We start from the raw sequence: 12,163 nt of genomic DNA, 5'->3' as shown, positions 1-12,163 counted from the left end.
AAGATGATGCCTTACACACCCAACCCGGTCTTTCTAACTTTATTCATCAGCTGCAGGTCTCCACGCACACCCCCTTCCCCTATTTCCAGTTTTGAGCTCAGGGTGAAGTTCATTTTTGATTCCGCCCTTCAGTGCCAAAAGGGGCTCTTACAAATTGTGAACTAAATGGCAAGGAAGGAAAGAGCTGTGTGTAGCGCCATGCTCTTAAAGAGCACCGCAACATGCTCCCTGGTAGCCACTCTCTGGCCACAGACACCAGAGCTGGAGCACAGGGTTTCCATATGGCAATGCAGAGACAGAGTTCTGTTTTCTGTTGTACCAGCGCAAATCTATTTTCTGTAAACAACAGGAGTGGAACTTCCATGATCATTCAAATTGCCAAGTTTGGGGGGGGGCGTCCTGTTAACCTGATCTTTATGGGCTGATTTATTATAGGCTTGCAAATAATCTGACCGGAAAATACTTAGGTTCTTGTCCTGAAATCAGGTTACAGAATTAGAGAACGTGGAGAGTTCAGTACTTTGTCCAGCTCCTTGGGATGTGTGGCAAAAGACATTCACACTGAGGACAAAGCCAGGCTCTAGAGATTTTTATTAAAATAAAGGAATTATCAACACTCCAAACCATCCAGCCACAAAGCACTAGTACAGTTCTGTAGACTCTTGTGGTGTCATCCTGTTACCAAGCTACTTAAGCTAGCATACACACATCCTTCCTTGGGGACCTGGGAGTGGGAGACAAAGGACCAGCCTCATCTCTGGCATGCCTGATAAATTCAGTGGTCCAGGTTCCTCAAGCCTGAGATGGTGGAGATCAGGGTCAGGTGTTAAGTAGCTGAGCTATATTGCAAAAGGTGAGTTGAAACCCAAAACAAAAGATGCCTTAGGCCAAAGAGAAGGAAAATGATCTAACCGCCACATGGGGGCTTGCCCTGGCACTATCCTGAATATTCACATCATTGCCCAGCCTTCCATCCCCAAATCGTATTTCCTCACCCAGATAAATCTCAGGGTACTCTTACACTATTTGTTACAATATTCTCAAAACCGTAACCTTTGGCCTGAGCTGTTACTTCCATGTTCTTGCAGTGTACCTGGAGGTTATCGGTGTGTTCCAGAATTGTGGTAAACACATTCAGTTCCCCCAAGTTAAAACGGGTAACAGGTAGGACATTTCTCTATGCCAAAGGTTATAGATACTTCTGGTAACTTGCTCTATCTAATCATAGAGGGTACAGGCCTGTAGATTCTTTGCATTACAGCCAAATATAATGAAATAATGTTTACTGAAATTACTCAGTACAAAAACATAAAACAATATCATCAAACCAATAAAGAAAAACATATAATCTAGCAGGCTAGCCCCATAGGCTACGCAACCACTGCCCCTAAACAATCTGGAGGTAGTCCATGTGTAGATCCCCCTACTGCTCCTTGAGCATATGTGGTCTAGGTACAATATTGTTCCCTGCATACACTACAAACAGCATGCTCTGAGAAACCGGGGTAGGGGGGTGTTTCCAGTTAGTGGGAGCTCCTTAAACTGAGTGCCTGTGATTTGATAGTAACATAGATCACTATGAGCTTTATTGCGGTCTGTGCTGCATAGACATCTACACAGCATTCATTAAACTGCCAGAGTCCAATCCCACTGTACATGGGACTCACTTCAAAAACCTGGGATGGATTCTTGGGGGCCAATCTGTTGTTTTGTTCCAAGAGTGAGACTGGGCATGTGGCAGGGATGTTCCCAGGATACCATATTGGGCTCTAATCAGAGGATGGCAAAGGAGGGGAGATCATGAATTCATCGGCCAATTTTCATTGACTCTAAATAGGGGATGGAGGATGATAATTAAAGGGGAAGGAGGGAGGGAGGGGTGTGCTAGATCTCTCATAATGTCTTCCAAGTGTTTAATTGAGCATTTACATAAGTTTTAATATAAGAAAATGTTCTTTAACATCTGATCTTTTGGTTATTCCACTGTCCTCCATAGCAGCTTCTGGGTACATGTGAAAAAAATAACTAAAACTTGCAAACCCATCAAATGAGATGTGGGCAAAGGTCAGTGCAAAAGCTCGTCTGCATTTCTAAGGTGTCCATCACCATGGCATCTAGGCACCAATACATCATTTTAGAAGTAACCAACAGTCCTCCCTCGCTCCCTCTCAATTATAGTTTGAGCTGCTCATGTATGAGGCATTGAATCTAGATGGCTTACTCGAGGAATAAAATGTCATCTGATAGTATCCCTTTAACTCAAAGTGTCATCTCTAGAGATGGAAAAAAATTTCCTAGCACTGCCCACGTTGGCACTGTGCCCGTGAGAGAGGGTGCCTTGCTCAGAGCAGGTTTGCTCCAAAGGGCATGATCACCTATGGGCTCCTGGAAGCAATTTGGTGGGTGAATGCATGGTATGGTGCAGGCACATTAGGGGCACCACGTAGTTAGGACAATGTTCTAGTGCGGACAATGACTCAAAGTGGCTCCCTGAGGCATATGATACAGCAGGGGTCAGCAACCTATGGCACGCATGCCAAACATGGCATGCGAGCCAATTTTTAATGGCATGCTGCTGTCTGCCGGACCCGCAAAACCTTAAATTAAAGTGAATAAATGAAGACTCGGCACACCACTTCTAAAAGGTTGCCAACCCCTGTGATACAGTCATTTAAAATCAGTACAGCAGATCCTGTCCTGGTTTGTGCAAGTGCTTTGGTGGAAAGGAGCCATTAGTGTCACATCCCAGCAGCATCTGAGCCAGATTCCCCCCCGAGGGCTTGAGGGAGCACCAGGAGGGCACACTGACCACCACAGCTGCTGGCACGTAAGGTCCAAAAGAAGCAGGGTCTGCAAACTAGGGCATTTACCCAGGTCCCCAGCCAGTTAGCTCCTGAGGGGATGAATGCTGTAAGCAGCCATAAGGCTCACCTAGTAGTATACCCTCGCTCCCCTCGCTTTGCCTTCCACAGTCAGGGTGGCTCTAGGCCAGGGGTCGGCAACCTTTCAGAAGTGGTGAGCCAAGTCTTCATTTATTCCCTCTAATTTAAGGTTTCACAAGCCAGTCATACATTTTAAAGTTTTTTAGAAGGTCTCTCTCTATAAGTCTATATATTATATAACTAAACTATTGTTGTATGTAAACAAGGTTTTCAAAATGTTTAAGAAGCTTCATTTAAAATTAAATTAAAATGCTGATCTTAGGCCACCGCCCCACTCAGCCCATTGCTGGCCTGGGGTTCCATTCACCTAGGCTGGCAGCGGGCTGAGCGGGGCCTGCGGCCGGGACCCCGGCTGGCAAGGGGCAGGCAGGCAGCCAGAACCCCAGACCGGCAGTGGGCTGAGCGGGGCCTGCGGCCGGGACTCCAGCTGGCAAGGGGCAGGCAGCCAGAACCCCAGACCAGCAGTGGGCTGAGCAGGGCCTGCGGCCGGGACCCCGGCTGGCAAAGGGCCAGCAGCCAGAACCCCAGACCGGCAGTGGACTGAGCGGGGCCTGCAGCCGGGACCCCGCTAGCAAGGGGCCGGCAGCCAGAACCCCAAACCGGCAGTGGGCTGAGCGGGGCCGGTGGCCGGGACCCCAGACCGGCAGTGGGCTGAGCTGCTCAGCGTGCTGCCGCTCAGCTGCCATTCTGTCCGCCGTCTCCTGCCAGCCAGGGTCCCGGCTGCTGGCCCCGCTCAGCCCGCTGTCGGTCTGGAGTCCTGGCCCTGTCCACATAGAGTGGGTACCTACCTTCTCCCTGGTTCTAGCCATTCTCTTCCTCTCTCTACACTGAGATGAGGGTGGGAGTGCGCTGAGAACAGGGCTGTGGGTGAAGGAGCAGGCTGGGACTTGGGGTTCAGGGTCTGGCCAGGAGCTAGAATGAGGGAGGGGGCTCAGGGTTCGGGCAGGAGGTTTGGGTGTGGAGCACTTATCTGGGCTGCTCCCATTTGGTGTGAGGGGTGGAGGTGGGAATGTCGGGGTGTGTGTGTGCAGGAGCTCCTGTTTGATGCTCAGGGTGGGAATGGGTATGTGGGGGGTGCAAGAGTCTGGGCATGGGGTGGGAGGGTCTGGGTATGTGGGGGGGGGTGCAGGAGTCAGGGCAGAGGGCTGGGAGTGTGTGAGGGGGGTGCAAGGGTCAGGGCAGAGAGCCGGGGGTGTGTGAGGGGGTGCAGGGGTCAGGGCAGAGGGCTGGGGGGTGTGTGAGGGGGATGCAGGGTCCGGGCAGAGGGCTGGGGGGTGCAGGGTCAGGGCAGAGGGCTAGAAGTGCGTGAGGTGGGTGCAGGGTCAGGGCAGAGGGCTGGGGGGGTGTGAGGGAGTGCAGGGGTCAGGGCAGAGGGCTGGGTGTGGGGGGGTGCAGGGATCAAGGCAGAGGGCTAGAGGTGTGTGAGGGGGTGCAGGGGTCAGGGCAGAGGGCTGAGGGTGTGTGAGGGGGTGCAGGGGTCAGGGCAGAGGGCTGGGGGGTGTGAGGGGGTGCAGGGGTCAGGGCAGAGGGCTGGGGGGGTGTGAGGGGGTGCAGGGGTCAGGGCAGAGGGCTGGGGGGTGTGAGGGGGTGCAGGGGTCAGGGCAGAGGGCTGGGTGTGTGTGGGGGGGGTGCAGGGTCAAGGTAGAGGGCTGGGGGTGTGGGGGGGGCAGGGTCAGGGCAGAGGGCTGGGGGTGTGTGTGTGGGGGGTGCAGGGTCCGGGTAGAGGGCTGGGTGTGTGTGAGGGGGGTGCAGGGTCCGGGTAGAGGGCTGGGGGTGTGTGAGGGGGGTGCAGGGTCCAGGTAGAGGGCTGGGGGTGTGTGGGGGGGTCAGGGTCAGAGCAGAGGGCTGGGAGTGTGTGAGGGGGTGTAGGGTCAAGGTAGAGGGCTGGGTGTGTGTGGGGGAGCAGGGTCAGGGCAGAGGGTTGGGGAGGCAGGGGCAGGGCAGAGGACTGGGGGTGTGTGAGGGGGGTGCAGGGGTCAGGGCAGAGGGCTGGGGGGGTGTGAGGGGGTGCAGGGGTCAGGGCAGAGGGCTGGGGGGGTGTGAGGGGGTGCAGGGGTCAGGGCAGAGGGCTGGGGGTGTGTGTGGGGGGGTGCAGGGTCCGGATAGAGGGCTGGGGGTGTGTGGAGGGATTAGGGATCAGGGCAGAGGGCTGGGGGTCTGTGAGGGGGGTGCATGGGTCAGGGCAGAGGGCTGGGTGTGTGTGTGAGGGGGTGCAGGGTCCAGGTGGAGGGCTCGGGGTGTGTGGGGGGGGTCAGGGGTCAGGGCAGAGGGCTGGGGGTGTGTGGAATGCAGTCCTGCATATTAACCTCAGTAAAGTCACACCAGTGTAATGTGGGAGAGAATTTGTTCCTCTGCATTTTACCTGCACACATTTATGTATATATTAATATAGGACTCAATCCTGACCCACTAAAGACAATGGAAGTTCAGTCGGTGCAGGATAGGGCCCATACTTTTTGATCTATTTGGGGAATATGGATCATTGTCAATAAGAATATTAAATGAAATACTGCACTGGCTTTCTATCAGATGTAAAAAGCACTTTTATTTTGCTGTCCCCATTGTCTGAGTTGGTCTGTATATTTACAAATAATTTTTGGGGAAAATCTAATACCCAAAAATCCCAGGCTCTGAGCTGGATTTGTAGCTTTCTTTGCATTCGTCTAGCATGTGGCAGAAACCCACCATTTGTGAATGTAATTATATGGCAGTGACAGTCTAAATCTCCAGCTTGATTGTGCAATTCCTTGTAAGTAGCCCTAGTCAAGTCAGTGGAACAGCTTGCATTAGGACTACTTGCATGAGTAAGGATTTCTAGACATTCCATATCTCCCTTTCTTTCCTCTGTAAACTATAGATTTCATAACCCTTTCTTCAGGGAAATGTCAGTAACCAACAGGTTTTCCTGAAGCTGGGTTCACTCTGGAGAAAAAGAGCAATTTGTGTTTAAGAACTAACCCCTGCCCCTAAAACGTTTCAATCTTTTGATTTTTGATCATTTGTGTGATCCAAATCTGCACGGTCCAGAATCTTTAGTAAGACAGAATACTCTCTCCATGTTTCTCTTGCCCACCTTTTGAAGGTTTAAATTACTATGGAAAATTTCATGGAGATTACCTTAGAATTGCCTCAGGGATTGTTCCCTGAAATCACATGCATCGCAGAAAGGAAATGGAATGCTTTATAGCCATTTTTTAATTTTTTATCCCCAACTTTTTACTGTACAGTCCTGGCTCCAAACCCTGCAGTCATTAGTAGATGTGTGGGGTCTGGCACCTGCTAATCAGAGAGTAAACACCTCCCCTTGGCATTCAGTTTATATCAAGCAGGTTTCTTTCTTTAAAAGAACAGGACATTGTCCAGATATATCTATAATATCAGACTGCATGATCTGAATCAAGTTGCCTAAAAATGTTGAAGAACTGGTGGTAGCTGCTTCCATTGTTGTTGCTGAAAAAGCATTGGACTATGATTTATTTTGCCTTCTGGAGTACTCTGGGCACAGGGCAGTATTTTCAGGGGATGTGTCAGGGACAGTTGTAGAGCTGCATATGATGTGGCCTTTACAGATTTTTAGATGCAAATTGGAGCTAGCCAAAGAAGGGTGTTTCCTAGCAGCTGATCCCTTCTATTGCAGCATTAGATCCACTGGCAGTGTTGGTGGATCCAGTCCTGTCCAACGAATGCTGCTCAGTTAACCAGCCTGTATGGGTTACCAGTGAGTGCTGGCTTTTGAGCAGCCCCATTATCCATTGGCTTGGATGTGGTGAGTTAATTTCAAAGGAATAAATGGGCCCAGAGGGCCAAGGGTGTTAACAGGACACTGTCACTGTACAAGCACTAAACAGTTGAACATGGTTTGGGGTTTTTGAATACAGAGCCCTTGGCCTGTTTAGCCCCATGGCAACCAATGCCATTAAAAATTGTTATTATCTTTTATTAAAGATACAGTAAAAAGGGAAATCAGTTGAAGCATTTAAAATGTAATGCATTTATTAAAGCTTTCATTTAACGAATTTCCCTTCCTCCCTTTCCCTTTAGCTGGGGTTTTTATAAGGAAAACCTTCTCTTTGATAGTCTTTTAGATGATATTAATAATCATAATAACTGCCATTTTTTGGAGAAAAGAGCAAACCTTAGTTCAGAGGGGCTAGAGCTGCTGTTATTGTTAACGTCTGATCCAGTTTCTTTAAACACAAAACAAGATAAACACAAACAAAAGAGAAGAAAAAAGATTAGCAAAAATAGAAAATGCTGCTTCTGTCTCCACTGGGAGGTAATTTTTGGACATGTAGCCACTAACTCACAGGAAGTTTGGTTTTCTAGATCAATCATCACAGCCAAACAGCTTATTGCTTAGATAGAAAAGCAAATTGCTTCTGGGGATAGAAGCTTGGCACAGTAATATGTGGACTTGGAACCAAAAAAAAGATAATGTTTTGGAGAAGAGGGACCTCGGACAAGTTTGAAAAGATTTGGTCTAATTTTTTGAAACCTGTGATTAATTCCTAGTGAATGGAAACCAAGATGTCGCTCTTCTTTCCTCTCCCTGCCCCATTTCCTTCTCCTTTCTCTCTGCCCATTCCTTTACTTTTCTGTTTTCTGCCTCCCCTTAGTTAGCAGTGGGAGGGAATAGATATTTTTCAATAAAATATAAATTAAAATACTTCTAAATTTTACTCCTGGCTCTGACATTTTTCACTGCGCCTCAGTTTTCCCACAACAAAATGGGAATAATAATAGTCACTGTAAAGTGCTAGGTAACTACTGTCATTATTTATTAGTCTAGCAAAAGTTTTATGCAGACTGTGAATGGCAAAAAAAATCTGCTCATTTTTTTCTCAACAAGCAGAACTTTTTATAAGTGAATTTCATACTGGTGGAAGCTGCTGCCGTGGCAGCCTTGAAAACTGCAGACTCCTTCCTATTCACACAAGTACTTACAGAGGTGGCAGCAGTACAAGCTTCTACCAAATTGCTTCACGTATCAGAGTGGTAGCCGTGTGAATCTGAATGTTATAATTCTTGACACTATCAGATGCTTGTTCACCTGCACATCTACCAATGTGATATATGCCATCATGTGCCAGCAATGCCCCTCTGTCATGTACACTGGCCAAACCGCACGGTCTCTATGTAAAAGAATAAATGGACACAAATCAGACGTCAAGAATTATAACATTAAAAAACCAGTCGGAGAACACTTCAATCTCCCTGGTTACTCGATTACAGACCTAAGTCGCAATACTACAACAACAAAAACTTCAAAAACAGACTCCAACGAGAGACTGCTGAGTTGGAATTCATTTGCAAACTGGGCACCATTAACTTAGGCTTGAATAAAGACTGGGAGTGGATGGGTCATTACACAACGAAAAACTATTTCCCCGTGCTTATTTTCCCCCTGCTGTTACTCACACCTTCTTGTCAACTGTTGAAAATGGACCACCCTGATTATGACTGCCAAAGGTTTTTTTTCTCCCGCTGATAACAACTCACCTATTATTACTATTAGGCTTGTTCTAGTTGGTATGGCAACACCCATTTTTTCATGTTCTCGGCGTATATATATCTTCCCACCGTATTTTCCACCGCACGCATCGGATGAAGTGGGTTTTAACCCCCAGAAGCTTATGCTCAGGTAAATGTGTTAGTCTCGAAGGTGCCACAAGTCCTCCTTGTTCTGTTTTGCTTCACGTCTGTGACTCAGAGCCAGATTCACGGAGTCCATGCGGCGTAACTGTGGTTCAGACTCAGTGGATCACTCGCTTCTGGGCCTCTGCTGGGACCCGCTGGTGCCACAGGTAACACCGGTCCGCTGGCACTGAGACCAGCACCGCCCTCCCCGGAGGCCGCTGAGCAACCAGCAAATGGCATCAGCGGGGCGGGGGGCGGGAGGCAGGGCCCCCGTGCAGCAGGCCCCAGAGGGATGACGCAAGCCTCGGCCCGCCTCCCTGCGTTGCCCTGGCAACAGGCAGCCGCTCGGAGAAGGCGTGCCGGAGTTGACAGGTTCTCGCGGGAAGATGAGCTCTCGCGCTCTCTCTGTCTCCGGCGCCTGGGGTTACCATGGCGACTAGGAGACTCTGGGCCTAGCCGGGAAGCCGCGCTGCGAGGCTGTTCAGGTAGTAGGGCGCTTGAGAGATTAACCGCCCCCGTCCTGCTGTGGGCAGGGGTGCTGGGGAGAGTGACCCCCTATCTCTGCTGGGGCGAACCGGTAGCCTGCGCCCCGCTCTGGTCCTGCCGGGGGGGTTGGTAGAATTCCCTCCCCGTCGCCATCTCACCGCATCGGAACCTCGCTGCTTCTCATTGCTCTGATCCACGCGCCCCGTTCATTTCACGCGAGCGCTAGCGGCCTCCCCCCATTTCATAGAACCAGAGTATCAGGGTTGGAAGGGACCTCAGGAGGTCATCTCGTCCAACCCCCTGCTCAGAGCAGGACCGATCCGCAACTAAATCCTAGGGACAGACTTGTCTCACATGAAAACAAAAAAAATCTCACTTTGGGGGGGAGGGATAGCTCAGTGGTTTGAGCATTGGCCTGCTAAACCCAGGGTTGTGAGTTCAATCCTTGAGGGGGCCATTTAGGGATCTGGGGAAAAAATGGGGGATTGGTCCTGCTTTGAGCAGGGGGTTGGAGTAGATGACCTCCTGAGGTCCCTTCCAACTCTGATATTCTATGATTCTATGATCCCAGCCAGGGCTTGGTCAAGCCTGACCTGAAAAACTTCTCAGCCAAGGTGCAAGAGCCGAGGCGGGAGGTGCCTTGCTCGGGGCTCAGGGGCCAGGCTCTGCTGTCCAGAATCTAGGTTATGGAATCACGTATCAGAGGGGTAGCCGTGTTAGTCTGGATCTGTAAAAGCGGCAGAGTCCTGTGGCACCTTACAGACTAACAGACGTATTGGAGCACGAGCTGTTGTGGGTGAATACATCCGACGAAGTGGGCATTCACCCACGAAAGCTTATGCTCCAATACGTCTGTTAGTCTATAAGGTGCCACAGGACTCTTCGTAGGTTATGGCAGAAACACACTGCCAAATCACAGCTGTGGTCTTCATTAATAGCTTTTTGGATGGTCATCATCATTGTTTTTTGAGTTTCTGTGGGTAGAAGCTTTGCATAACTTTTCTCTTACAGCCCTGATCTTGCAGATCCTTGTGCCTGTGTGGATCCCAATCATTTCAGTGAGACTGTGCAGCAGGCACAGGGATCCACTCTCATGAAGTGATCTTGCAGGATCAGGGCCTATGTAATTATTTTTTTTTAAAGCTTTCAGTAAGCAACAATATTTCTCTGCAGCGGGGTGATGGCAACTCAATTTTTTTTTAATTTCACTGACTTCAAAATATGTCTGTATCTTAGTGGGCTTTTAATAGTTTGTCTTGAGTTTTTAAAAAAGAATTTAAAATGTATAAGCTTTTCTGTTCCCCTGTTTATTAAGGGTCTTTCAGAGACAAAACTGCCTACAACCAGAAACCCAAATCCATCCCTGTGCCAATGCTGGGCTTAAATTTAGGGACTGGAAGAGGCAATGAGGACAAGGTGCTTTTCCTATCCTGGGGGCTGCCTGGGATTGCCTTGATGCCTGGCACAGATTAGAGAACCATGAAAGTTACCCCAATTTGCTTGCCTGCTGGAATAACTGTTGTGGGGTGTTGCAGAATAGCTAGATGGTAGGCAAGTCCCCACCCCACCCAGGGCAGTCCTGTCAAATGCACAAAGTAAAGAAACCACCAATGTTTTTACATCTTTAAGTTATAATAATTGTAGTGTATATTTATAATGATATAGAGGTGCAAAATTTTCAGATCGATGTCTAATTCTAAAGTTGATGGTGTCCTTTAAAGATTTAATTCTCATGCCTCCCTCTCTCTTGTGCCCTCTCCCCCAAGTTGGTACAAGGAAATTGTTCTGCAAACAAGCCAAGAATTGAGGACTTTGCAATATGGTGCTGGTGGGAGCAGTACGTGTTGTCCCCAGTGGGAAAATCTACAGGCAGATCTTCGACGATGAGGTACAGGAACATCAGAGTCTAAGCCAAATTTACTGTTTTGTTCCTGCTGTTGTGAATTCAGTAGTTAGACCAGAGATGAATTTGAACCTTTTGGATTTTTGGTTTGTTTTAGCAGAAAATAATTTTAATATTGTCAGGGTGCCCTCTCCATCAAACCCTTTAAGATCCTACTATGTGTCTTTTGAACCTCAGAATGTATTTGCCAAGCCAAAATTTGCTATGTTAATGACATGGCAATGATGGCTAAATTCAGAGGTTTAGTTTGCCAGACTCAGAAGGATTTGGCTAGTGTACACAGCTCGTTTACTTTTTAAAAGGAAAATCAGCATGGCTTAGCGGTTGGAGCATGGGACTTGAAGTCAGGGTTACGTAATTTCTGTTCCTGACTCTGCCACTGACTTGCTGTGTGACCTTACGCAAGTCATATAACCTTTCTTTGCCTCGGTTTCCCCATCTGTTAAAAGGGGGATGTTCTTGCTCATTTTGTAAAGAACCTTGGATGAAAGATGTTATGTAAGTGCAAAGAATTGTTTATTACTTTATCTCCTATTCAGCCACTTTTACCCCATTGTTTTCAGTGCAGCTTCTTTGATCTTCTCTGCCTTCAGTGGATTACTGAGAATTTTAACACCTTGATTATGTTTCTATGAAGGTGCAGTTAGTACGCTCTCTGAAGGAAGTGAGAAACAAGGCAGAGCAACACAAGTTTCCTATGAACAGTGGAAGGATTCCTGTGGTTAGGGACTTGGAAATGTGTGCTGGTAAAGGATTGTTATCTCATCGCCAGCAGAAATGGGTTGAGGGAATGCCCAATGATGACTTCACTGAAAACCCAGTGTTGTACAGGTATAGATTGGAAGTATACATTTATAATTATATCTGGTTACTGGTTGGGTTAAACCTCTTTGAAACTAGTGGGTATCACAGCCAACCTTCATTATTGATAAATGTAAGAAACAGTTAAGCTCCTTTATGGAACCAGCTGAAACAATAGCAGCTTCCACCCAGAACAAAGGCACATGTCACCACCCAAAGTAAAGGCACATGTGGGTGGAGGGCTGACACTAGGTATTGTTTGGTGGAAGTGTGTGTCTCTGTCTTTGTGAGAGGGGAAAAAAAGAAACAGAGAAGCTGGGAGAGAAACCGCAGAAAGCCAAAGATGCAGCCAGAGCAAGCACTGGGAATGTGGCCCTGAGAAAGGCCGAGAGAG

At 48.4% G+C, this 12,163-nt stretch overlaps 1 protein-coding gene and 1 long non-coding RNA gene across 3 annotated transcripts in view; one reads left to right on the top strand and one right to left on the bottom strand.

The window, feature by feature from the left end:
- Window positions 1-6,909: 6,909 nt before the first annotated feature.
- On the bottom strand, window positions 6,910-9,045 carry LOC140899125 (uncharacterized). The gene is made up of 2 exons (XR_012155222.2): window positions 8,442-9,045; window positions 6,910-8,074 (listed from the first exon to the last, which is right to left on the bottom strand). It is a non-coding gene; the product is annotated as an uncharacterized LOC140899125 (long non-coding RNA).
- The window catches only part of CCDC180 (coiled-coil domain containing 180), a 40,569-nt gene continuing 37,376 nt past the window's right edge, over window positions 8,971-12,163 (top strand). For both annotated transcript variants that reach the window (XM_073314009.1, XM_073314010.1), the window contains exons 1-3: window positions 8,971-9,064; window positions 10,832-10,953; window positions 11,606-11,799. In XM_073314009.1, the coding sequence (XP_073170110.1) occupies window positions 10,885-10,953; window positions 11,606-11,799 (263 nt within the window). In that variant the 5' untranslated portion in view covers window positions 8,971-9,064; window positions 10,832-10,884. The remainder of the gene's footprint in view (window positions 9,065-10,831; window positions 10,954-11,605; window positions 11,800-12,163) is intronic.

Source organism: Lepidochelys kempii, chromosome 16, assembly GCF_965140285.1.
Source record: "Lepidochelys kempii isolate rLepKem1 chromosome 16, rLepKem1.hap1, whole genome shotgun sequence".
In the NCBI taxonomy this organism is placed as follows: Eukaryota; Metazoa; Chordata; order Testudines; family Cheloniidae; genus Lepidochelys; species Lepidochelys kempii.
Note: the sequence above shows the minus strand (reverse complement) of the source record. Positions and strands in the feature narration are given on the sequence as shown.